Here is a 27,869-nt window from a genome sequence, read left to right as displayed (position 1 = left end):
AGTCATGCAGTTAGAATTCCGAACATTGATGTTTGGAATTGTAACACTGCTGGTTATATTTCTGATAATTGCTGATATTGCTGAAGTCCAGGAAGAAATTGGGTAAGTAAGCGTGTTTCTGATTCGTTTTGTTCATGATTTCTGTTGCACTATAAACGTGTTATCTAGATGTGAAATTGCATTATTCAAAGAAATTGAATCTTATGTTCATGTGCAAATTGTTTTCGATGCTGCGTTATCTTCACTCATTCAGGAGAACTTTAGAAGACATTGAGTGCTCCTCCAACGTTAACATTTCTCCAGTAGGCTGTAGGCTGTTAGGATACATTTGCAGAGTTTCATTCCAAAACGCTATACATTTTCTGAAATGTTGGTAAATTAGCTTTTATTGTTTAAAGATATTATGAAAGAGATTAGTGTGTTTTTTCACTATCTAATCATGGTATGGGGTTGTTCAATGACAGACGTATTTGTTTAAAATCTATTGCTTGATGGTTTATTTTGCAAAATGCTACATATCAGCTTAACGCTCAAATAAATGAGTAGGACTGCTAGATTTTAAATAACTACATTGTTTATGAAGAAATGTACCAAATGATACATTTGTGACGTCAATATTATTATTTTTTTTTTGTAATAATACAGTAATATGAGATCTGTATGTAAAACACTTACATTTGACCTTTTAGTAATTTAGCAGATGCTCTTATCCAGAACGTCTTACAGTAAATGGATTCATCTTAAAATAGATAGGTGAGACAACCACATAAAGTATCACAGTCAAATATACAGGATAGATTTTTTTTAAATTTCTAATCAAATCAAATTGTATTTGTCACATGCGCCGAATACAACAGGTGTAGTAGACCTTACAGTGAAATGCTTACTTACAAGCCCTTAACCAACAATGCAGTTTTAGGAAAATACCCCCAAAAAAGTAAGAGATAAGAAAAAAACAAATTAAGGAGCTGCAGTAAATAACAATAGCGGGTCTATATACAGGGGGTACCGGTTCAGAGTCAATGTGCCAGTGTGCGGGGGCATCTGTGTCGAGGTAATTGAGGTAATTATAAACATGCAGGTATTGTTATTAAAGTGGCTATGCATAAATAATAACAGAGAGTAGCAGCAGCATGGGGGAGGGGGGTGGGGTGCAAATAGTCTGGGTAGCCATTTGATTAGCTGTTCAGGAGTCTTATGGTTTGGGGGTAGAAACTGTTTAGAAGCCTCTTGGACCTAGACTTGGCTCTCCGGTACCGCATGCCGTGCAGTAGCAGAGAGAACAGTCTATGACTAGGGTTGCTGGAGTCTTTGACAATTTTTAGGGCCTTCCTCTGACACCGCCTGGTATAGAAGTCCTGGATGGCAGAAAGGTTGGCCCTGGTGATGTACTTGGCCGTACGCACTACCCTCTGTAGTGCCTTGTGGTCAGAGTCCAAGCAGTTGCCATACCAGGTGTTCTCTACTGCTCATCTTGTGTCTCCTTAACCTGCCACCACTCCCCCAGTGCTCTCTCCCTCTCTCTCTGTGTGTGATTGTGCCTGTTTTCCTTGCCTGACACGGTTTTCCTCTCAGCTGCAGTTCTGCCCGCTCTGACTCTGGTTCCTGTCTCCAGTCCCACGTCTCCTCATCCTGCAACTCTGCCCTGGATTCTCCACTCTGCTGCTTCCTTGGATTCCCCTCCTGCCCTGCTTACCCTCTCCCCTCTCACTCCAGCCTCAGCCTTCGCACCTGGTTTCCTGCACCCTGCCCAAGCTTCCCCTGGCCTGCACTCCATCTTCCCCCTGTGTTTCAATAAATACCTTGGTTACTTCATCCCAGTCTCCTCGTCTGAGTCTGCTCTTTGTTTTCCCTGTTCCACTCTGCGAAACAGTACAATCTGGCCAAAGAGATGAACCCAGCTCTCAGATCCTCTCCACCAAACCCTCGCTGGCCAAGGCGCCCTGCTTGAGCAACATGACCAAGCCCTGAAAGCCATTTTGGAGCACATCAAGGTGTTTTCACGCAGCCTGTCTAACCTACAGGGCCAAACCTTCGCCCAGAGCTCACAACCAGTCCCAAGGCCTTTTGCCGTTTTTTTCCGACTCCCGAGCGCCACGATGGCAACCTCAGAGCTTGCAGAGCCTTTTTAGTACAATGTTCACTAGTATTTGAGCAACAGCCCTACTCTTATGCTAGTGAACGGACCAAGATTCCCTTCCTGATTGGCTGCCTCCATGGAGCAGCGCTTTCCTGGGCCACGGCGGTGTGGGAGAGATAGTCCCCCATCTGCTTCTCCTACTCCAGACTCACGGAAGAGATGAAGAAAGTATTTCGACCACCCGGTCTGCGGTAAGTATGCCGCTAAACGATTCCTGTCTTTCCGTCAAGGCCCTTAGTGTTGCTGAGATGGCATGTGAGTTTCGCACCCTCGCCGCTGAGAGTGGCTGGAATGAGGAGGCCCTTCAGGGAGCATTCCAGAACGCACTCATTGAGACCATCAAGGATGAGATGGTGTCCAGGGATGAGCCGGATGGACTTGATGAACTAATCTCTCTCTCCACCCGCATTGACAACTGTCTCCATGAGCGATGGAGGGAGAGAGTAGGTAGGATTGCGTGCACCATAACATCTGCTTCAGCGCCTTCTCCGACTGCATCCCTTTCCAAGGCTCTTCCTGATCCTGAACACATGCAGCTCAGTCGGGCCCGTCTCTCCAGAAAAAGGCAGCGGCGCATACTGTGGCCAGGTTGGTCCACTAATTCTCTGCGTCCATCAAAAGAGGGGGCTCGGCAGTAGTGGGGGATATACTGTTGAGCCAAATCGCCTGTCCTTCTTCCCCCAGACCCCTGCTTGAAGGCAACCTTGTGTGGCAGAGCCAGGCTTTCCCTCTGTCTGCTCTCATGGATTCGGGCGCCAACGAGAGCTTCATGGACCGAGGTGTCACTACTCAGTTGGACCTGGCCACTGTCCCACTCGATTCACCTCTTGATGCAACTCTCTCAACAGACAGCTCCTCACCCTAGTCTGTGATAGAACCTTCCCTGTAAACCTGTGTCTCTCTAGAAACCACCAGGAAAAGATCAATTTCCACATAATCGACTGTCCTTACTCCACCCTGGTTCCTGGCCATCCATGGTTAAAGCTACACAACCCACAGATTGACTGGACCACCGGAAAGGTAACCACTTGGAGTTCCTTTAGTCACTCAGATTGTCTACATTCTGCTCTGCCCCTGCCTTGTCTGTGCCCCAGTCGATTCCAAAACCTCCGGACCTGTCATCAGTTGCTCCAGAGTATCACAATCTAGCTCCTGTATTCAGTAAGCACCACGCCCTGTCTCTGCCGCCTCATCGGCCGTACAACTGCTTCATTGACCTCCAGCCTGTAGCTCCTCTTCCCAGTAGCCGGTTATTTAACCTCTCTCGCCCCAAGCAATAGGCTATGGAGAGGTACATCCAGGATTCTCTGGCTGCAGGACTTATCAAGCCATCATCCTCCCCGGTGGGTGCTGGGTTTTTCTTTGTGAAGAAGAAGGATGGGTCCCTGAGGCTGTGCATAGACTTCCGTGGGCTGAATAATATCACAGTAAAGAACAAGTACCCCTTGCCCCTCATCAGCTCTGATTTTGCTCCCCTCCATGGTGCCGCAGTGTTTTCCAAACTCGACCTCCGGAATGCCTACCACCTTATCCGCATAAGAGAGGGGGACGAGTGGAAGACTGCATTCAACACACCACTGGGTCACTTTGAGTTTTTGGTCATGCCTTTTGGTCTGACTAACGCCTCTGCTGTTTTCCAGAACCTAGTCAATCGTGCTGAGGGACATGATAGGGCACTTCGTTTATGTCTATTTAGATGACAACCTGATTTTTTCCAAGGATCCTGAGGCTCACCAGCAACACGTTCGCCAAGTTCTTCAACCGCTGTTGGAGAATAAGCTTTTTGTTAAAGCTGAAAATGTGTGTTCCATGCTGCCTCATAGTCTTTCCTGGGTTATATTATTGCACAGGGACAGTTACGTATGGACCCTGCCAAGGTCTTGGCAGTCACAGAGTGGCTTGCGCCCCCCAACCTGAAGCAGCTACAGCATTTCCTGGGGTTTGCACATTTTTACAGACGTTTCATCCGCAACTACAGCCATCTGGCTGCACCTCTCACCTCCACCTCCACTCTGTTCCACTGGACTCCTGAGACAGAGGCAGCATTCCTGGAACTCAAGCGTTGCTTCACCTCCGCTCTGGTCCTTACTCAGCCCGACCCAGGACTCCAGTTCATCGTGGAGGTGGACGCCTCTGACACCGGGGTGGTGCTGTTCTGTCACAACATTCTTCCTCTGATCAGAAGGTCCACCCATGTGCGTTCTTTTCCCGTAAGATCTCACCAGGCAGTGATGCAACCCGTCAGGATGCTCTCGATGGTGCAGCTGTAAAACCTTTTGAGGATCTGAGGATCCATGCCAAATCTTTTCAGTCTCCTAAGGGGGAATGTGCTTGGACCATGTTAGATAAACAAGGGATATATAGCCTTTTGCAACAACAAAAAATACAATTATACACATTTAAAATCTATGAATAAAAATCTGAGAACAGTAATATTTTACACACACATGACGGTACCCATAAGCAATAATGTCTGATGAAAAAACACAAATGTGAAGAATTGGGGGATATAACGTTTTGGAAATTAACTCTCCAATTGTGTCCATTTCAATGTTACAAACCGCTGTCCATTTGTTGACACATTCTACTCCTATTTATTTACTGTACATCTTGCATTTTTAATCGAACCTTTCACTTTAGCTTTCCCTTTGTGATATCCCAGTATAATAGCCTAATGCAATTGATGACAGATGTTCAACAGACGCTCTATACCTGGATCTACAAAGACCAATTTGTCTGCAGTGTAGCCTCCATGCATTATATAGTAGGCTCCAGTATCTTGAAGGACTACCTTCAGATCCTGTGTGTGTGTGTGTGTGTGTGTGTGTGTGTGTGTGTGTGCGTGCGTGCGTGCTTGTGTAATCTTGGCACTTTACTTATGGGGTGCATGGATGGAATAATTGCTACAAAACTAGGGGAGTCCTAACAAATGGGATCAAAAGTAGGCTACCTAGTATGGAGAGAATGGACTGGTAATCAGATAGTTTCAGGTGTAACTCTACACTGTTAACTCTCTTCACTGCATAATACTGAACTCTCTAACAGCTGTGTCAACTGGGTTTTGCTCTAATTCTATTGCTCTTTCATAATAAAAACTGTGTATAGTCACTATTTTAGAAGACATACTATCACAATAGACCAGACCATTGTATCAAAAGGAACCAGCCCAAGACTTGGAAGCCCATTTTGCTTTCCACATCAATCCTTGAATCAATTGCATCATCAGGCTGAGTTGAGGAACCCCAGGGCTTCTTGACAAATGGCATGCGCTTGGTGGTTTTGTTCAACACTTCAGTGTATACTGTGTGCACTCCAGCTCCAGTCATGTTATGGTATACAGGGCTGTTTGGTGGGTGGATGTGTGGATAGAAGATTACTGTTTGATTTGTTACTGAGAGCAACAGACTGGAGACAAAATGAACAGTTCCCTTTCAAATCAAATCAATTTGTATTTGTCACGTGCCGAATACAACAGGTAACCAACAATGCAGTTCAAGAAATAGAGTTATATTTACTAAATAAACTAAAGTAAACATTTTTTTTAAATTAACACAATAAAATAACAATAAAGAGGCTATAAACAGGGGGCACCGGCACCGAGTCAATGTGCAGGGTCACAGGCCAGTCAAGGCAGTTTGTACATGCAGGTATGGGCAAAACAACCGTGCATAGACAATAAACAGCGAGTAGCAGCAGTGTGAAAACAATGGGTGGGGGGGATGTCAATGTAAATAGTCCGGGTGGCCATTTGATTAATTGTTCAGCAGTCATATGGCTTAGAGGTAGAAACTGTTAAGGAGCATTTTGGTCATAGACCTGGCACTCCGGTACCGCTTGCCGTGCGGTAGCAGAGAGAACAGTCTATGACTTAGGTGACTGGGGTCTTTGACAATTTTTTGGGCCTTCTTCTGACACCACCTAGTATATAGGTCCTGGGTGGCAGGAAGCATGACCCCAGTGATGTACTGGACCATACGCACTACCCTCTGTAGTGTCTTATGGTCGGATGCCGAGCGGATGTGTGGATAGAAGATGGATATGGATGTACTAGGCAGTGATGCAAACGGTCAGGATGCTCTCGATGGTGCAGATGTAGAACTTTTTGAGGATCTGGGGACCCATGCCAAATCTTTTCAGTCTCCTGAGGGGAAAAGGTCTTGTGGTGCACTCTTCACAACTGTCTTGGTGTGTTTGCACCATGATTGTTAGTTGGTGATGTGGAAACCACGGAAATTAAAAGTCTTGACCCACTCCACTACAGTCCCCTCAATGTTAATGGGGGCCTGTTCAACCCGTCTTTTCCTGTAGTCCACAATCAGCTCCTTTGTCTTACCTCACTGCCAGGTCTCAGACCTCCTCCCTATAGGCTGTCTCGACGTTGTCGGTGATCAGGCCTATCACTGTTGTGTTGTCAGCAAACTTAATGATTGTGTTTGAGCCGTGTTTGGCCATGCCGTCGTGGGTGAACAGGGAGTATAGGAGGGGACTAAGCACGCACCCTTGAGGGGTGTTGAGGATCAGCATGGCAGATGTGTTGTTGCCTACCCTTACCACCTAGGGGCGGCCCGTCAGGATGTCCAGGATCCAGTTGCAGAGGGAGGTGTTTACTCCCAGGGTCCTTAGCTTGGTGATGAGCTTTGTGGGCACTATGGTGTTGAATGCTGAGCTGTAGTCAGTGAACAGCATTGCCACATAGGTGTTCCTTTTGTCCAGATGGGATGGGGCAGTGTGGAGTGTGATTGAGATTGCATCATTTGTGGTTCTGTTGGGGCGGTATGCCAATTGGAGTGGGTCTAGGGTTTCCAGGATGAAAAAGTGTTGATGTGAGCCATGACCAGCCTTTCAACACCTTTTGTGGCTACCGATGTGAGTGCTACGGGGCGGTAATCATTTAGGCAGATTACCTTTGTTATCTTGGGCACAGACATAACTGAGCCCTGCATCAGAAGCCTCTTCTATCTTACACAAATACAACTCTTGAAGCTTGGAAGATACAGTTCTGCCTTCTGATAGGACAAGAATCAAGCTTCTTGTGGCTGTAAATGTTAAGTACCTGGAACAGTTGGTACTGTAGCACTTTATTTTACAGGTATTTATTACAAAATTATGGTGGGAATATCACAATAATAATCATGTGTATGTGGTAATTACAAAGTGATAACATATTAATTACAACTGTTTGTTTCATGAAAGAGCTTTCCTATATTGGAACATCTCTCCACTCCAAGAACAATAGAATAGTTGTGTTGCTCCCTGGATAGCACAGCTAGGCCTGTCACCTTCATTTGAGCAGACTGAATGCTCCTGGCTCCTTGTCTGCTGCCTGGCATATTAGTGATTCTACTTGCCTCTGTAATAACTGACTCAAGATGCAATTGTACATACTTAATTGAGACACACTCAATTTGCAACATCCTTTTGGACATAATGGAGCCGTAGTATTAGAGTACTGTGTGCTAGCTCTAATTTAATTTCTGGAGCTTTATGGTTTTATAAACCCCATGAGAGTTGGGACTTTGAAGCAGATATGTTAGCCAACTTAATCGTCTTTTCTTTAATACATTGATGTTGCTGTCATAAAAGGCAATAATGGTCAATGTCTTGAGCAGTAGTCCATGCTGCTCATAGTGTACAGATTGTATATCATTCAGGGTTGATCTATATGAGATTTATAGAGGATTTTTAAGCAATGTTGACCAACTACACCTCTTTATCCAGACTCACAAGTAGAGGTCGACCGATGATGATTTTTCAACGCCGATACCGATTATTGGAGGACCAAAAATGCCCATACCGATTAATCGGCCGATTTTTATTTATTTATTTGTAATGATGACAATTACAACAATACTGAATTAACACTTATTTTTACTTAATATAATACATAAATAAAAATCCATTTAGCCTCAAATAGATAATGAAACATGTTCAATTTGGTTTAAATAATGCAAAAACAAAGTGTTGGAGAAGAAAGTAAAAGTGCAATATGTGCCATGTAAAAAAGCTAACGTTTAAGTTCCTTGCTCAGAACATGAGAACATATGAAAGCTGGTGGCTCCTTTTAACATGAGACTTCAATATTCCAAGGTAAGAGGTTTTAAATTGTATTTATAGTATTTATAGGACTATTTCTCTCTACACCATTTGTATTTCATATACCTTTGACTATTGGATGTTCTTCCAGGCACTTTAGTATTGCCAGTGTAACAGTATAACTTCTGTCTTTCTCCTCGCCCCTACCTGGGCTCAAACCAGGAACACATCGACAACAGCCACCCTCGAAGCATTGTTACCCATGCAGAGCAAGGGGAACAACTACTCCAAGTCTCAGAGCGAGTGACGTTTGAAACGCTATTAGACCGCACCCCGCTAACTAGCTAGCCATTTCACATCTCGGGAGTTGATAGGCTTGAAGTCATAAACAGCGCAATGCTTGAAGCACAGGGAAGAGCTGCTGGCAAAACACACTAACGTGCTGTTTGAATGAATGCTTACGAGCCTGCTGGTGCCTACCACCGCTCAGTCAGACTGCTCTATCAAATATCAAATCATAGACTTAATTATAACATAATAACACACAGAAATACGAGCCTTTCGTCATTAATATGGTCGAATTCGGAAACTATCATTTCAAAAACAAAACATTTGTTATTTCAGTGAAATACGGAACTGTTCGGTATTTTATCTAATGGGTGGCATCCATAAGTCTAAATATTGTTGTTACATTGCACAACCTTCAATGTTATGTCATAATTACGTAAAATTCTGGCAAATTAGTTTGCAATGAGCCAGGTGGCCCAAACTGTTGCATATACCCTGACTCTGCGTGCAATGAACGCAAGAGAAGTGACACAATTTCACCTGGTTAATATTGCCTGCTAACCTGGATTTCTTTTAGCTAAATATGCAGGTTTAAAAATATATACTTCCGTGTATTGATTTTAAGAAAGGCATTGGTGTTTATGGTTTGGTACAGTCGTGTAACGATTGTCCTTTTTTTGCAAATGCGCTTTTGTTAAATCATCCCCCAGCGTTGCATCGATTATATGCAATGCAGGACACGCTAGATAAACTAGTAATATCATTAACCATGTGTAGTTAACTAGTGATTATGATTGATTGATTGTTTTTTAGAAGATAAGTTTAATGCTAGCTAGCAACTTACCTTGGCTTCTTACTGCATTCGCGTAACAGGCAGGCTCCTCGTGGAGTGCAATGAGAGTCAGGTGGTTAGAGCGTTGGACTAGTTAAATGAAAGGTTGCAAGATTGAATCCCGGAGCTGACAAGGTAAAAATCTGTCGTTCTGCCCCTGAACAGGCAGTTAACCCACCGTTCCTGGGCCGTCATTGAAAATAAGAATGTGTTCTTAACTGACTTGCCTAGTTTAAAAAAATCGGCCAAATCAGTGTCCAAAAATACCGATTTCTGATTGTTATGAAAACTTGAAATTGGCCCTAATTAATCGCCCATTCCGATTAATTGGTCGTATTCTACTCACACGCACCGGTAACAGTCAGATTGGTAGATAATTTGGCATGTCCTGTTTTTCCCCTCAGGTGTATACATAAGATACCTGAGACATTGAGGTACCTAGCTCTACCAGGGATCATATGACACATTTTGCTCACATGCTTCTTTAACGACATGAATGGCCTTCAGCACTCATGTATCAGTGTTACACCAACAACAGTTCTGTTTCACAGTCTGACTGCGTTTTGATGCATGCTCTTCTCTTTCACGTTCATGTCAATGTGATGAGCCTACTGCTCATCTGAATACACATTAGGAGCATAGCCATGGATATTCTGACAGCCTGAATTATATGTGATGCCTGGAATTTGATTAAACCACCTCTTGCCCCTCACACTTCATGTTTTGCACGATTCCATTCATCTGAAAATCATATGATGAATTATTCTGATAGTGGCTAAAATAACTTTTTCGTTGGTCTAGGAATATTGGAGGTTCCAGGACATTGTACTTGCACAGCCTCATCCCCAAGCCCAACAGGTTTGTCAGGCTGACCTGCTCCTTCTTCCATTTCCTTCTGGTTTTATAATACTCATCAATTCTGTTATTCTAGCCTTTTATTTGCTTTCCCCTTTGAGCTATTATGCTTGCAGACTTGTAAAATAATTAACAGACTTAATACACATGAACATATCAGCAGTGGATTACAGAATTGTGTATATCTAATTTAAATTATTAATAAATCACCCAATTGATGTACATTCTCAGGTGTGCAAGTGATAGACAAATAGAACTTCCCTGGGGTTTGAAAATAAGTATCACATTAATGAAGACATGAAATTGACTGGCTTTCATTACACATTGGATGGCTTTACACACATGACATCGTTGTTCATTCACACTGCTTTTTCAAGTGATGATTTGAGTTCTTATATCACATGTATCAAAGTAATGTTGCCTTTCATTTCTAATGGATGCCTCGCTGTCCTGTTGTAGAAATGTAGCAGTGAAAGCCAATCCTACACCTTTAGGCAATGAAGGGGAGGAAAAGAGTCCTGCTTCTCCTTCAGGCTTGAAGAATGCCACCAGGCTCTCTTCAGATAACTGGACCTTCAACAGAACCCTCTCCAGCCTCATCAGGTAGGAATACAATCTTCTTCTGCATTGATCTCTATTAGGTCTCACACTCCCATAAGCTGGGTATTCCTTCATGGATGACCTTCTTGCTTCTATAGGAAGAACATCCTGGGGTTCTTTGACCCAGAGAGGGACATCTCTATTCTGAAGGGCACATTGAAACCTGGAGATGTCATCCACTACGTCTTTGACCGTCAGAGCACTACCAACATCTCAGAGAACCTGTACCAGTTGCTACCCACTGCATCCCCCATGAAGAACCAGCACCACAGAAGCTGTGCCATCGTAGGGAACTCTGGGATCCTACTCAATAGCAGCTGTGGGCCAGAGATAGACTCCCATGACTTTGTAATCAGGTGAGGTTCCCATAACTGCTATTCCATAAATTGAATTGATACAGGTGATTTTCAGTAGTGCGTTAAGGCATCTCCATTTAATTAAGCAATCTTCTCGTATAAAAGGGAATTATGAGTTAATTTATTGCTGCATTTTCAGTGAAATATTCAGGATAGTAATGAGTCTCTCTCTATAAAAGCACTATTAATCTTTATACTCATCTAACTGTTATGTAAGCACAGTCTCTTGGATTGAACAAATACTTCACCTTGAGGAATCAATGCCACTGAGCTAGAACACGCATTGTCCACACCTTTGAAATACCCGCTACTTTTTTGACCTTCAAGTTTGTTTGATGATTTACATACTTTTAGAAATGAGCAGCAATACTTACAGCAATTAAATTCCTTCTGGGTAAATGTGACATTTTAAAAAGCTACTGCTGTCTACCCAAAATTTAATGAGGTGCTTTAGAGAAGCACTGCCGTTAGTTCCTACGACTGCTACACTCATGTACCAGGGGAGAATGTCTGTCTGAAACCATCCGTCAGTGCTGCTCTGTGCGAGTGTGTCAGCAAATGGTTTCTGTGAGTAGGTTATTTATTGCTACTCACCGGTTTGTCTGTCAGTAACAACAAAGTACAACTATGAATTGTAATGTTACAGGGGGAAGAGATCCAGTTTGCCTTACTGTGTCGCCAGTACGGCAAGGCATTGTGATTATGATGAATAGGGAGGTATCTGAACTAATTAATGGGAATTGGGAAATATGTGAAACCATATCAATAGTACATGGATTGTTTGGATGAAAAATCATAGCATATCACTGATCTTTTGATTCCTGTACACAAATTGTGACTCATGACATTTTTTTTCCCATCCTCCTTGTGTGACTTCAGCTGCAACCCCTGCTGTTATTACAGGGCCTTAGTGTCATTAATCTACCATCCTCTGGATATGCAGAGCCATCAGCAGCGGTGCGTGGGTAATATCACTGGTGAAGCCAGCCAGAAAAAAAGCCATATTACAACCTATGTGATGTGATAATTGCTTTGTTTGCTTGATAACCAGTTCATATGCCTTGCTACCATGATTTATAGGCCTAAGGCAGAGACCATAAGACGACATAGTGGCAGAATAAATTCAACCATCTTTGTTTCATCACAAAACCAGAGAGCAAGCTCTGTCCGGTGAAGTGCACAAAGCTTATTGCATGTAACAAACAGTTACATTACCTACAGCATGGTCAAGTAAGTTAATGTTTCCGCAATTTTTGGACCACGAAACAACTATTGATTTAGAACCACGGAGAGTTACCGCAAGTCACAAAGAAAACAGGAGCTGCCTCTACTATTCCAGCACAATTTCAACTTCAACATCATCAAATCACCTATGCTTAGTCTAATACAGTACCAACTCTAATATACAGTGCCTTGCAAAAGTATTCGGCCCCCTTGAACTTTGCGACCTTTTGCCACATTTCAGGCTTCAAACATAAAGATATAAAACTGTATTTTTTTGTGAAGAATCAACAACAAGTGGGACACAATCATGAAGGGGAACGACATTTATTGGATATTTCAAACTTTTTTAACAAATCAAAAACTGAAAAATTGGGCGTGCAAAATTATTCAGCCCCCTTAAGTTAATACTTTGTAGCGCCACCTTTTGCTGCGATTACAGCTGTAAGTCGCTTGGGGTATGTCTCTATCAGTTTTGCACATCGAGAGACTGAAATGGTTTCCCATTCCTCCTTGCAAAACAGCTCGAGCTCAGTGAGGTTGGATGGAGAGCATTTGTGAACAGCAGTTTTCAGTTCTTTCCACAGATTCTCGATTGGATTCAGGTCTGGACTTTGACTTGGCCATTCTAACACCTGGATATGTTTATTTTTGAACCATTCCATTGTAGATGTTGTTTTATGTTTTGGATCATTGTCTTGTTGGAAGACAAATCTCCTTCCCAGTCTCAGGTCTTTTGCAGACTCCATCAGGTTTTCTTCCAGAATGGTCCTGTATTTGGCTCCATCCATCTTCCCATCAATTTTAACCATCTTCCCTGTCCCTGCTGAAGAAAAGCAGTCCCAAACCATGATGCTGCCACCACCATGTTTGACAGTGGGGATGGTGTGTTCAGCTGTGTTGCTTTTACGCCAAACATAACGTTTTACATTGTTGCCAAAAAGTTCAATTTTGGTTTCATCTGACCAGAGCACCTTCTTCCACATGTTTGGTGTGTCTCCCAGGTGGCTTGTGGCAAACTTTAAACAACACTTTTTATGGATATCTTTAAGAAATGGCTTTCTTCTTGCCACTCTTCCATAAAGGCCAGATTTGTGCAATACACGACTGATTGTTGTCCTATGGACAGAGTCTCCCACCTCAGCTGTAGATCTCTGCAGTTCATCCAGAGTGATCATGGGCCTCTTGGCTGCATCTCTGATCAGTCTTCTCCTTGTATGAGCTGAAAGTTTAGAGGGACGGCCAGGTCTTGGTAGATTTGCAGTGGTCTGATACTCCTTCCATTTCAATATTATCGCTTGCACAGTGCTCCTTGGGATGTTTAAAGCTTGGGAAATATTTTTGTATCCAAATCCGGCTTTAAACATCTTCAGAACAGTATCTCGGACCTGCCTGGTGTGTTCCTTGTTCTTCATGATGCTCTCTGCGCTTTAACGGACCTCTGAGACTATCACAGTGCAGGTGCATTTATACGGAGACTTGATTACACACAGGTGGATTGTATTTATCATCATTAGTCATTTAGGTCAACATTGGATCATTCAGAGATCCTCACTGAACTTCTGGAGAGAGTTTGCTGCACTGAAAGTAAAGGGGCTGAATAATTTTGCACGCCCAATTTTTCAGTTTTTGATTTGTTAAAAAGGTTTGAAATATCCAATAAATGTTGTTCCACTTCATGATTGTGTCCCACTTGTTGTTGATTCTTCACAAAAAAAATACAGTTTTATATCTTTATGTTTGAAGCCTGAAATGTGGCAAAAGGTCGCAAAGTTCAAGGGGGCCGAATACTTTCGCAAGGCACTGTACCAAAAACCTGATCAAGTCCGATCAACAAAAGCTAAATACGATGTGACTGTTCATGGCTCTGATTTCTGTGTGTGTGTGTGTGTGTGTGTGTGTGTGTGTGCATTCGTGCAAGTAGATAAAACATGTTGACTTTCCCTACTTGTAGAGAAATGCCAATGCCATCCTCCTCTCTTTCATGTTGAAGAAACATCATACAGTACTGTCATACAGTACACACTTTCATTTTTTGTTGTCTTAGACTACCTAGCTAAAAAATTGCTCGCTAGCCTAACTTCCTTTCATGGGCAATGTTAGCTAGTTAACATTAGCCTTCTACATTGAGCTATACATGTATATTGAACTTCCATCCTCTCAGGCCAGGGGCACAATGTATGAAGTTATGGTTGGATCAGAATCGCCATTATAATCATTGCCCAGTATGCAGAATTAAGTGAAACCACAAGTCCAAATTACCTATCAAGTAAAAAAATAAAAATGCATTTGTCACATGTGCCAAATACAACAGGTGTAGTAGACCTTACAGTGAAAGGCTTACTTACAAGCCCTTAACCAACAATGCAGTTTTAAGAAAGATAAGTGTTGAGTAAAAAAATTGATAAGTAAAAAAATAAAATAAAGGTTACAAATAATTCAAGAGCAGCAGTAAAATAACAATAGCGAGGCTATATACAGGTGGTACCTGTACAGAGTCGTTGTGCGGCGGCACCGGTTAGTCGAGGTAATTGAGGTAATATGTGCATGTAGGTAGAGGTTAAAGTGACTATGCATTGATAATAAACAGAGAGTTGCAGCAGCGTAAAAGTGGGTCTGGGAAGCCATTTGAATAGTTGTTCAGGAGTCTTATGGCTTGGGGGTAGAATTAAGAAGCCTTTTGGACCTAGACTTGGCGCTCCGGTACCACTTGCCGTGCAGTAGCAGAGAGAAGTCTATGACTAGTGTTGCTGGAGTCTGACAATTTTTAGAGCCTTCCTCTGACACCGCCTAGTATTGAGGTCCTGGATGGCAGGAAGCTTGGCCCCGGTGATGTACTTAGCCGTACTCACGACCCCCTGTAGTGCCTTGCAGTCAGAGGCCGGGCAGTTGCCATACCAGGCAGTGATGCAACCATTCAGGATGCTCTCGATGGTGCAGCTGTAGAACTTGCTGTAGAACTCTCCTGAGGGGGAATAAGCTTTGTCGTGCCCTCTTCACGACTGTCTTGGTGTATTTGAACCATGATAGTTTGTTGTTGATGTGGACACCAAGGAACTTGAAGCTCTCAAACTGCTCCACTACAGCCCCGTCGATAAGAATGGGGGCGTGTCCGGTCCTCCTTTTCCTGTTGTCCACAATCATCTCCTTTGTCTTGATCACGTTGAGGGAGAGGTTGTTGTCCTGGCACCACACGGCCAGGTCTCTGACCTCCTCCCTATAGGCTGTCTCATCGTTGTTGGTGATCAGGCCTACTGTTGTGTCATCAGCAAACTTAATGATGGTGTTGCGGGCATGGCTGGCCATGCAGTCGTGAGTGAACAGGGAGTACAGGAGGGGACTGAGCACGCACCCATGAAGGGCACCCATGTTGAGGATCAGCGTGGCGGATGTTTTGTTACCTACTCTTACCACCTGGGGGCAGCCCATCAGGAAGTCCAGGATCCAGTTGCAGAGGGAGGTGTTTAGTCCCTAGGTCCTTAGCTTAGTGATGAGCTTTGTGGGCACTATGGTGTTGAACGCTGAGCTGTAGTAAATTGTTGTGTCTTTGGCTATGCCGGATTAAGTGGCGCTCCGGTACCACTTGCCGTGCAGTAGCAGAGAGAACAGTCTATGACTAGTGTTGCTGGAGTCTGCTATTCTATAAAATTATTTATCTGTAATTAATATTACCTGATTAAGCTAATCAGGTAGATAATTAACTAGAAAGTCGGGGCACCACAAAATAATGACCTGGTAATCTTTTACATCAATAGCAGTCCATATGTAATCGTCACCTTGTTTAGTCTCATCTGAAAGTTGTAAATTCTTGGTTATCTTCACGAACCCTGGCTAACAAGTTGAATCAGCAATACAAAATGTGGTTTAATTATGTATTTACTAAATAATCACACAGAATGGATCATACATTGATTACAAATTATGTCATAAAGAAAATGTCCCTGGTGGACGGAACAGATACGACGGCTGGTTACACAAAGAGAGGAGGTTGGGTTTGAGTGAAAGAGCAGGAAGACTGAGTAACAAAGGGAGAAGCTATGCTATCGTAAATACAGAATCTTATGCATTCTAAATAACCGCCTATTTGAAAAAGGAGAATGCAATAAATATTTACTCTGAGCTGCGCTTCGGTAGATGGGAGGCCGGGTTGTCCAGCATGGATCTCTGGTCCTCTGAAGACCGTCTAGTGGTGAACTGGAGCTTGGTAGAATTAATACTCTGTCCGTTTTCTCCTAGCCGTTGAGTTAGCAGCAGTCGCTAAACGTGGGCTAGGAGAAAACGGACATCACTTCTGGAGTGAATAAGAGTTCAAAGTTCATACGAAGTTGCCATACTGTTAAGCTCATGCTATATTCTGGCTGGTATAGTCGGAATTCATCCTTCCGGGGTGTAGGTCGTCACCTTCACATTGAAATTGGATGCTAATTTCGTTAGGTTCTCTAAGGTTGGCTTAGTTCTGTAGGTGGTCTTTGTCCTTTCAACATGGGGACCTCAAGTCCACACGTCCTTGGAACAGCTTATTATCTGAGCCCTTTTAAATGTAGGACTGTCGCCCTAACGTCCTCGGAACAGAAAGTTACATTTTCGTCAAGGGATTTATATAGGAGGGGAGAGAAGGGCGTGTTTCATAGTTTATAACCAATTTCTCTTCACATGGGCGGGGCCACTGAGTGAGCAGAGCTTTAACCTTATGAAAACCCAATTCTCTCATTTGGAAGCTAAAATTACATTAATCTTTTCACAAATAGTTTCATATTTAAACATTTAAATTGCACAACAATTCCATGTGAATTTGATAACTATAATGTGTAGACTTTCCAAGATACAGTTTATGTCATCCTATCATTAGTAAGAATGTCTCAGACGCCAACTGATCTGGCATCATATTCATTAAGTACTTATTTCACACTAGAAGGTGTGCTTCTACATCTGCATTGCTTGCTGTTTGGGGTTTTAGGCTGGGTTTCTGTACAGCACTTTGAGATATCAGCTGATGTACGAAGGGCAATATAAATACATTTGATTTGAAGTACCAACTCATATTTTCAACTGGTTGCAATCCCGAAATATGGTTCCTTTCCCCCCACCAAGGCTTTTCAAGAATCCTTCTGTAGTCAGGAACAGCTGATGCTCTCATGCATGTTTCAGTGTTACTGGCCTGAAGCAAGCATAGAAGTAATTTAGCCTGTCTGGTAGGCTCGTGTCATCGGGCAGCTTGCGGCGTGCCTCTTTCTGTAGTCTGTTACAGTTTGCAAGCCCTGCCACATCCCACGAGCATCGGAGCCATCGGAGTGTAGTAGGATTTAATCTTAGTCCTGTATTGACGCTTTGCCTGTTTGATGGTTCATTGGAGGGCATAATGTGATTCCTTATAAGCTTCCCACTCCTTGAAAGCGGAAGCTCTAGCCTTTAGCTCAGTGCGGATGTTGCCTGTTATCTATGACTTCTGGTTGGGGTATGTACATACATCACTGTGGGTATGACGTCATCGATGCACTTATTGATGAAGCCAGTGACTAATGTGGTGTACTCCTCAATGCCATCGCAAGAATCCCAGAACATAGTCCAGTCTGTGCTATCAAAACAGTCCTGTAGCTTAGCATCTGCGTCATCTGACCACTTTTTTATTGAGCATGTCACCTCCCTTGATAATTAAACATGCAAAGATAGGAGTCACAAAAAGCAGAAATATAGATCAAATTAATCACTAACCTTTGATGATCTTAATCAGATGACCCTCATAGGACATCATGTTACACAATACATGTATGTTTTGTTCGATAATGTGCATATTTATATCCAAAAATCTCAGTTTACATTGGCACGTTACGTGCAGTAATGTTTTGATTCCAAAACATCCGGTGATTTTGCATAAATACTCATAATAAACATTGATAAAAGATACAAGTGTTATTCACAGAATTAAAGATAGACTTCTCCTTAATGCAACCGCGGTGTCAGATTTCAAAACAACTTTATGGAAAAGGCATAATCTGAGTACGACGCTCAGAACCCAATCCAGGCAAAGAAATATCCGCCATGTTGGAGTCAACAGAAGTTAGAAATAATATTATAAATATTCACTTACCTTTGATGATCTTCATCAGAAGGCACTCCCAGGAATCCAAGTTTGACAATAAATGACTGATTTGTTCCATAAAGTTCCATAAAGTCCATCATTTATGTCCAAATAGCCACTTGTTGTTAGAGTGTTCAGCCCAGTAATCCATCTTCGTGAGGCGCGAGCACCACGTCCAGACAAAAACTCGAAAAGTTCCATTACAGCTCGTAGAAACAAGTCAAACGATGTATGGAATCAATCTTTAGGATGTTTTTAACATAAATCTTCACTAAGGTTCCAACCGGAGAACTCCATTGTCTGTAGAAAAGCAGTGGAACGAGAGCTAACTCTCTCGGGACCGCGCGTCACGAGCCTGAGACACTCTGCCAGACCCATGACTCATTCAGCTCACATATCCCCCTCCTTTATACCAGAAGCCTGAAACAAGTTTCTAAAGACGGTTGACATCTAGTGGAAGCCTTAGGAAGTGCAACTTTACCCCATAGACATGGTGTATTCGGTAGGCCAAGCTTTGAAAAACTACAAACCTCAGATTTCCCACTTCCTGGTTGGATTCTTCTCAGGTTTTCGCCTGCAATATGAGTTCTGTTATACTCACAGACATAATTCAAACAGTTTTAGAATATTCAGAGTGTTTTCTATCCAATATTAATAATAATATGCATATATTAGCATCTGGGACAGAGTAGGAAGCAGTTCACTCTGGGCACGCTATTCATCCAAAAGTGAAAATGCTGCCCCCTATCCCAAAAAGGTTTTAACCCTCCCATGACTGCGTGGCCATGCCCGCCTCCAACTCAATGATCAAGTTTGCAGACGACACAACAGTAGTGGGCTTGATTACCAACAACGAAGAGACAGCCTACAGGGAGGTGAGGGCACTCGGAGTGTGGTGTCAGGAAAACAACCACTCACTCAATGTCAACAAAACAAAGGAGATGATCGTGGACTTCAGGAAACAGTAGAGGGAGCACCCTCCTATCCACATCGACGGGACAGCAGTGGAGAAGGTGGAAAGTTTTAAGTTCCTCGGCATACACATCACGGACAAACTGAAATGGTCCACCCATACAGACAGTTTGGTGAAGAAAGTGTAACAGCGCTTCAACCTCAGGAGGTTGAAGAAATTTGTCTTGGCCCCTAAAACCCTGACAAACATTTTACAGATGCATAATTGAGATCATCCTGTTGGGCTGTATCACCGCCTGGTACGGAAACTGCACCACCCACAACCGGAGGCAAAAAGCCTGCCCTCCAGGACACAGGAAGGCCAAAAAGATAATCAAGGACATCAACCACCCGAGCCACAGCCTGTTCACCCCGCTACCATCCAGAAGGTGAGGTCAGTACCTGTTTACCTCAAATCTGTAATCCTCCATAGAAGCTAACCAGAAGCTAGCCAGAAGCTAGCCCAGAAGCTAATCCAGAAGCTAGCCAGAAGCTAACCAGAAGCTAATCAGAAGCTAGTTAGCTTCTTTACTGGCTAATCGTTAGTATTCAGCTAACCACGGTTTGTGGTCATCAGCTATACTTTAGCTCGAAAATCTATCGCCAGTTTTGTACGGTTCTCGGACCGGAACATACCGGACCTATTTTTCTCTCCATGTCCCCGGATTTCAACCGCTAACTCTGGACATTTATACCTGGATCTCGCAGCTAGCTAGCTGCTATCCGTGCGACAATCGGCTTACGTCGATTCCGGAGCAAACATCAATTATTCCGGAGCTAGCCAGCTGAAGAGTTCCACCTGTCACTCCTGGGCTATAATCACCTATCCGGACCCGTTTTACTGCCAACGCGGAGCCCCACCGGGCCTTCACAACTGGACTACCGACGTTATCTAACCCGAGGGAGTTATCCGGCTGGCTCCTCCATTGCGACGTTACCTGAACGCCCATATGCGGTCCGCTAATCGTTAGCTGTCTTATCGGCTGCTATCTAAATAGACCTATCGGACAATTTTTTACATTTATTTTTTTTTTTTTTTTCTTGGGCCTCTATAACTATATCTATAGATTTTTTTTGGCAAATTGGATTGATGTGTGTACACATGGCACCCCACTAATCCTACCGACGGAAACTCACGAGGTGGCTAAAAACAGACCTCCATCCTATGCTAGCTTGCTACCGATGGCCCGGATAGCTGTCTGAATCGCTGTGACCTCAACCAACCTCACTACTCACTGGACCCTTTTGATCACTCGACTAAGCATGCCTCTCCTTAATGTCAATATGCCTTGTCCATTGCTGTTCTAGTTAGTGTTTATTGCCTTATTTCACTGTAGAGCCTCTAGTCCTGCTCACTATACCTTATCCAACCTATTAGTTCCACCACCCACACATGCGATGACATCTCCTGGTTTCAATGATGTTTCTAGAGACAATATCTCTCTCATCATCACTCAATACCTAGGTTTACCTCCACTGTAATTCACATCCTACCATACCTTTGTCTGTACATTATATCTTGAAGCTATTTTATCGCCCCCAGATACCTCCTTTTACTCTCTGTTCCAGACGTTCTAGACGACCAATTCTTATTGCTTTTAGCCGTACCCTTATCCTACTCCTCCTCTGTTCCTCTGGCGATGTAGAGGTGAATCCAGGCCCTGCAGTGCCTAGCTCCACTCCTATTCCCCAGGTGCTCTCTTTTGATGACTTCTGTAACCGTAATAGCCTTGGTTTCATGCATGTTAACATTAGAAGCCTCCTCCCTAAGTTTGTTTTATTCACTGCTTTAGCACACTCTGCCAACCCGGATGTTCTAGCTGTGTCTGAATCCTGGCTTAGGAAGACCACCAAAAATTCTGAAATTTATATCCCAAACTACAACATTTTCAGACAAGATAGAACTGCCAAAGGGGGCGGTGTTGCTATCTACTGCAAAGATAACCTGCAGAGTTCTGTCCTACTATCCAGGTTCTGTACCCAAACAATTTGAACTTCTACTTTTAAAAATCCACCTCTCTAAAAACAAGTCTCTCACCGTTGCCGCCTGCTATAGACCACCCTCGGCCCCCAGCTGTGCTCTGAACACCATATGTGAACTGATTGCCCCCCATCTATCTTCAGAGCTCGTGCTGCTAGGCGACCTAAACTGGAACATGCTTAACACCCCAGCCATCCCACAATCTAAGCTTGATGCCCTCAATCTCACACAAAGTATCAATGAACCTACCAGGTACCTCCTCAAAGCCTTAAACACAGGCACCCTCATAGATATCATCCTAACCAACTTGCCATCTAAATACACCTCTTCTGTCTTCAACCAAGAGCGATCACTGCCTCATTGCCTGCATCCGTAATGGGTCAGCGGTCAAACGACCTCCACTCATCACTGTCAAACGCTCCCTGAAACACTTCAGCGAGCAGGCCTTTCTAATCGACCTGGCCGGGGTATCCTGGAAGGATGTTGATCTCATCCCGTCAGTAGAGGATGCCTGGTTATTTTTTTTAAATGCCTTCCTAACCATCTTAAATAAGCATGCCCCATTCAAGAAATTTAGAACCAGGAACAGATATAGCCCTTGGTTCTGCCCTTAACCAACACAAAAACATCCTATGGCATTCTGCATTAGCATCGAACAGCCCCCGTGATATGCAGCTGTTCAGGGAAGCTAGAAACCATTATACACAGGCAGTTAGAAAAGCCAAGGCTAGCAGAAATTTGCTTCCTGCAACACTAACTCAAAAAAGTTCTGGGACATTGTAAAGTCCATGGAGAATAAGAACACCTCCTCCCAGCTGCCCACTGCACTGAAGATAGGAAATACTGTCGCCACTGATAAATCCACTATAATTGAGAATTTCAATAAGCATTTTTCTATGGCTGGCAATGCTTTCCACCTGGCTACTCCTACCCCGGTCAACAGCACTGCACCCCCCACAGCAACTCGCCCAAGCCTTCCCCATTTCTCCTTCTCCCAAATCCAGTCAGCTGATGTTCTGAAAGAGCTGCAAAATCTGGACCCCTACAAATCAACTGGGCTAGACGATCTGGACCCTTTCTTTCTAAAATTGTCTGCCGAAATTGTTGCCACCCCTTTTACTAGCCTGTTCAACCTCTCTTTCGTGTCGTCTGAGATTCCCAAAGATTGGAAAGCAGCTGCGGTCATCTCCCTCTTCAAAGGGGGGGACACTCTTGACTCAAACTGATACAGACCTATATCTATCCTACCCTGCCTTTCTAAGGTCTTCGAAAGCCAAGTCAACAAACAGATTACCAACCATTTCGAATCTCACCATACCTTCTCTGCTATGCAATCTGGTTTCAGAGCTGGTCATGGGTGCACCTCAGCCACGCTCAAGGTCCTAAACGATATCTTAACCGCCATCGATAAGAAACATTACTGTGCAGCCGTATTCAATGATCTGGCCAAGGCTTTCGACTCAATCACCACATCCTCATCGGCAGACTCGACAGCCTTGGTTTCTCAAATGATTGCCTCGCCTGGTTCACCAACTACTTCTCTGATAAGAGTTCAGTGTGTCAAATCGGAGGGTCTGCTGTCCGGACCTCTGGCAGTCTCTATGGGGGTGCCACAGGGTTCAATTCTTGGACCGACTCTCTTCTCTGTATACATCAATGATGTCGCTCTTGCTGCTAGTGAGTCTCTGATCCACCTCTACGCAGACGACACCATTCTGTATACTTCTGGCCCTTCTTTGGACACTGTGTTAACAACCCTCCAGGCAAGCTTCAATGCCATACAACTCTCCTTCTGTGGCCTCCAATTGCTCTTAAATACAAGTAAAACTAAATGCATGCTCTTCAACCGATCGCTGCCTGCACCTGCCCGCCTGTCCAACATCACTACTCTGCACGGCTCTGACTTAGAATACGTGGACAACTACAAATACCTAGGTGTCTGGTTAGACTGTAAACTCTCCTTCCAGACCCACATCAAACATCTCCAATCCAAAGTTAAATCTAGAATTGGCTTCCTATTTCGCAACAAAGCATCCTTCAATCATGCTGCCAAACATACCCTTGTAAAACTGACCATCCTACCAATCCTCGACTTCGGCGATGTCATTTACAAAATAGCCTCCGATACCCTACTCAACAAATTGGATGCAGTCTATCACAGTGCAATCCATTTTTTCACCAAAGCCCCATATACTACCCACCATTGCGACCTGTACGCTCTCGTTGGCTGGCCCTCGCTTCATACTCGTCGCCAAACCAACTGGCTCCATGTCATCTACAAGACCCTGCTAGGTAAAGTCCCCCCTTATCTCAGCTCGCTGGTCACCATAGCATCACCCACCTGTAGCACGCGCTCCAGCAGGTATATCTTTCTGGTCACCCCGAAAACCAATTATTTCTTTGGCTGCATCTCCTTCCAGTTCTCTGCTGCCAATGACTGGAACGAACTACAAAAATCTCTGAAACTGGAAACACTTATCTCCCTAATTAAGCACCAACTGTCAGAGCAGCTCACAGATTACTGCACCTGTACATAGCCCATCTATAGCCCATTTAGCCCAAACAACTACCTCTTTCCCTACTGTATTTATTTATTTATTTTGCTCCTTTGCACCCCATTATTTTTATTTCTACTTTGCACATTCTTCCACTGCAAATCTACCATTCCAGTGTTTTAGTTGCTATATTGTATTTACTTTGCCACCATGGCCTTTTTTTGCCTTTACCTCCCTTATCTCACCTCATTTGCTCACATTGTATATAGACTTGTTTATACTGTATTATTGACTGTATGTTTGTTTTACTCCATGTGTAACTCTGTGTCGTTGTATGTGTCGAACTGCTTTGCTTTATCTTGGCCAGGTCGCAATTGTAAATGAGAATTTGTTCTCAACTTGCCTACCTGGTTAAATAAAGGTGAAATAAAAAATAAAAAAATATTACTGCACTGTCGGAACTAGAAGCACATGCATTTCACTACACTCACATTAACATCTGCTAACCACATTTATGTGGGTTTGATTTGATTTGATTTGACCTGAGCTCAATTTCGAGTCTCATAGCAAAGGGTCAGAATTCTTATGTAAATAAGTTATTTCTGTTTCGTGTTTTTTATACATTTGCAAATATTTCCAAAAACCTGTTTTCGCTTTGTCACTATGGGGTATTGTGTCTAGATTTCTGAGTTACGTTTTTTTATATCCATTTTAGAATAAGGCTTTAATGTAAAAAAAATATATGGAAAAGGTCAAGGGGTATGAATACTTCCCGAAGGCACGGTATATGGTGGAAGAGTACATCCCCAACCCCCTTGCTGCAGGAGTGTCAGATCAACATGGAAATTGCAAGACAGGTCAGGATAAGTTGGCAGAGAAATACATGGTTTAGCAAGGGCAGTTAGTAGGGAGGGAGTGATGAGGGATTTGCTGAGGTATTCAGGCAGGGAGATAATCCCTCTACTCACAGCAGTGCTCAGCTCCACCCACCTCTGGCTCTCACACAGTAGCCTCACATTCAACTTTCATAGATATAGGACACTTTTTTTTCCATTTTAGATCATTATCTTTCTGTGCATTGGCACTGTTTAGTAATCATTTTTACTGAGGTCAGTCAAGTAACTTTCTGTGAACGCCATACCAATACACAGCAGCATGACACATGGCATACATTAATTAAGGTTATCAACCCTGAGCTAGGTGTGTTTGGTATGGGATTATTCTTAGCTGACTGATTATGTGCCTAATTCAGGTTGAACAATGTCTGAGCTACCCAAATGAGTGTATGTGGTGTTTAGAGCTTCTGGAGGACAGTAGGATATGGCCAATTTCTGACTTCTGGGGATTGACCTCAATATTTCTGTCAGACTAATCAAAAGGATGAAGTGATAGCATAATAATTTATATGCATGTCTCTTTGCAGATGTAACCTGGCGCCAGTGGAGGAGTATGCTGGGGATGTGGGGCGGCGCACCAACCTGGTGACCATGAACCCATCGGTGGTGCAGCGGGCCTTCCATGACCTGGCCAGTGAGCAGTGGAGGGAGCGCTTCCTGCAGCGGCTCCGGGGCCTCAGCGGCAGTGTGCTGTGGATCCCAGCCTTCATGGCCAAGGGAGGAGAGGAGAGGGTGGAGTGGGCAATCCGTCTCATCCTGCTGCACACGGTGGATGTGCACACTGCCTTCCCCTCACTGCGCCTTCTCCATGCTGTCAGAGGGTAAGACAAGGAGGGAACACGTGTGCTCTTTGTGACACTGCACTAATCTAGCAGCAGTTCACAGGTCCCCTGCTATTTTTAAGCACAGCATTACACTTACTCTAAAGGCCGTTGGTGACCAACTTACTGCCGCTTACTGCTGCTGGCCTCTCTGTCTGCTGTTGGATTTGCAGAAGGAGGACAGTTAGACAGGCACAGCAGGACTGGTATTTTATGTAGTATAGTTAGGCAAAAAGCCTGGAATCTTCTCTGAAAGGGCAATAAAAGTTTTGAAATGCAGGGAAAACGCTAATGAAATGCAGTGCATGTCTATGACATTTTAGCTATACTGGTTTTTGATAAATACTCAATATGCCAAACTGAATACTTTCCCCTGGGCTTCTGCTTCTCTGACTACTAGATGCCCTTTAAATAGATCATCATTTCGCTTCCCCATTGACCTGCTAGTCCAGAGAGTCTACTGCTAGGAGAGTATCTATAGGTCCTGGTGGGACAGACTATGAGTGAGAGGACCAGATGGACCTTGCTTTGTTACTTGCGGCCCCAGACCCAATGTCTTATCACAATTCAGCTCCTCTACTCAAGTCCACTGGCTCCTAAATCAAATCAAATCCAATCAAATCAAATGTATTTATATAGCCCTTCGTACATCAGCTGATATCTCAAAGTGCTGAAACCCAGCCTAAAACCCCAAACAGCAAGCAATGCAGGTGTAGAAGCACGGTGGCTAGGAAAAACTCCCTAGAAAGGCCAAAACCTAGGAAGGAACCTAGAGAGGAACCAGGCTATGAGGGGTGGCCAGTCCTCTTCTGGCTGTGCTGGGTGGAGATTATAACAGAACATGGCCAAGATGTTCAAATGTTCATAAATGACCAGCATGGTCAAATAATAATAATCACAGGCAGAACAGTTGAAACTGGAGCAGCAGCACGGACAGGTGGACTGGGGACAGCAAGGAGTCATCATGCCAGGTAGTCCTAAGGCATGGTCCTAGGGCTCAGGTCCTCCGAGAGAGAGAAAGAAAGAGAGAATTAGAGAGAGCATACTTAAATTCACACAGGACACTGGATAAGACAGGAGAAGTACTCCAGATATGACAAACTGACCCTAGCCCCCCGACACAAACTACTGCAGCATAAATACTGGAATCTGAGACAGGAGGGGTCAGGAGACACTGTGGCCCCATCCAATGATACCCCCGGACAGGGCCAAACAGGAAGCATGTATCCAGCCAGAGATCTAAGTGAAAGCCACCACATAGGGAGGGAATGGCACTTATTGTTTGGGCTTATTCAATAGGACCGTGGTGTGTTTACAAATGTATGCTAGTTCAATAGATTCTATAGAAAAAAATTCAGATATTAAGGACAACATTGAACACTCACTGATAAATAGCTCAAGCCTAAAACAAACATTCTTAAGATTTGTATACATTTTTCTTAAGACATCTGAGATTTCTTTCTCAGATGTCAAGTCTCTTGGGTGCCTTGAAGGACCATTTGATTGTTTACTCTCCCTCATCATTCTTCCTCGTCAGGTATTGGCTGACTAACAATGTCCAGATCAAGAGACCCACTACTGGTCTGCTGATGTACACCATGGCCACTCGCTTCTGTGAGGAGATCCATCTGTATGGCTTCTGGCCTTTCCCTCGGGATTCACAGGGGAAACCAGTCAAGTACCATTACTATGACACTCTGACCTACGAGTACACATCCCATGCCAGTCCACACACTATGCCATTGGAGTTCAGGACACTGAGTTCACTCCACAGACAGGGGGCGCTGCGACTCAACACTGGCTCTTGTGATGCAGGAATGTAATCTAAAAAAGCAGCATGGAATGTACACTGAGTATACCAAACATTTCGATCACCTTCCTAATATTGAGTCGCCCCCCCACACACACACTTCTGCCCTCAGAACTGCCTAAATTCTTCCGGACATGGACTCTACAAGGTGTCAAAAGCGTGGCCCATGTTGACTCCAATGTTTCCTACAAAGTTGGCTGGATGTCCTTTGGGTGGTGGACCATTCTTGATACACAAGGGAAACTGTTGAGTGTGAAAAACCCAGCAGGGTTGCAGTTCTTGACATAAACCGGTGCACCTGGCACCTACTACCATACCCTGTTCAAAGGCACTCTCTGACTGGCACACATACACAATCCGTGGCTCAATTGTCTCAAGGCTTATAAATTCTTCTTTAACCTGTGTCCTCCCCTTCATCTATACTTATTGAAGTGGATTTACCAAGTGACATCAATAAGGGATCATAGCTTTCACCTGGATTCACCTGGTCAGTCTATGTCAAGAAAAGAGC

The 27,869-nt window shown here is 43.8% G+C and overlaps 1 protein-coding gene across 1 annotated transcript; it reads left to right on the top strand.

The window, feature by feature from the left end:
- st8sia2 (ST8 alpha-N-acetyl-neuraminide alpha-2,8-sialyltransferase 2) lies at positions 1 to 27,371 on the top strand. The gene is given in 6 exon segments (NM_001124240.1): positions 1 to 102; positions 10,095 to 10,151; positions 10,608 to 10,751; positions 10,847 to 11,104; positions 25,255 to 25,548; positions 27,086 to 27,371. Coding segments are annotated over 6 exon segments (1,137 nt in total). The 5' UTR covers positions 1 to 4.
- The last annotated feature ends 498 nt before the right edge of the window (positions 27,372 to 27,869 follow it).

The sequence above is a fragment of the Oncorhynchus mykiss genome, chromosome 1, assembly GCF_013265735.2.
Source record: "Oncorhynchus mykiss isolate Arlee chromosome 1, USDA_OmykA_1.1, whole genome shotgun sequence".
NCBI classification, from domain to species: domain Eukaryota; kingdom Metazoa; phylum Chordata; class Actinopteri; order Salmoniformes; family Salmonidae; genus Oncorhynchus; species Oncorhynchus mykiss.
This window is presented reverse-complemented; position numbering and strand designations above follow the sequence as displayed.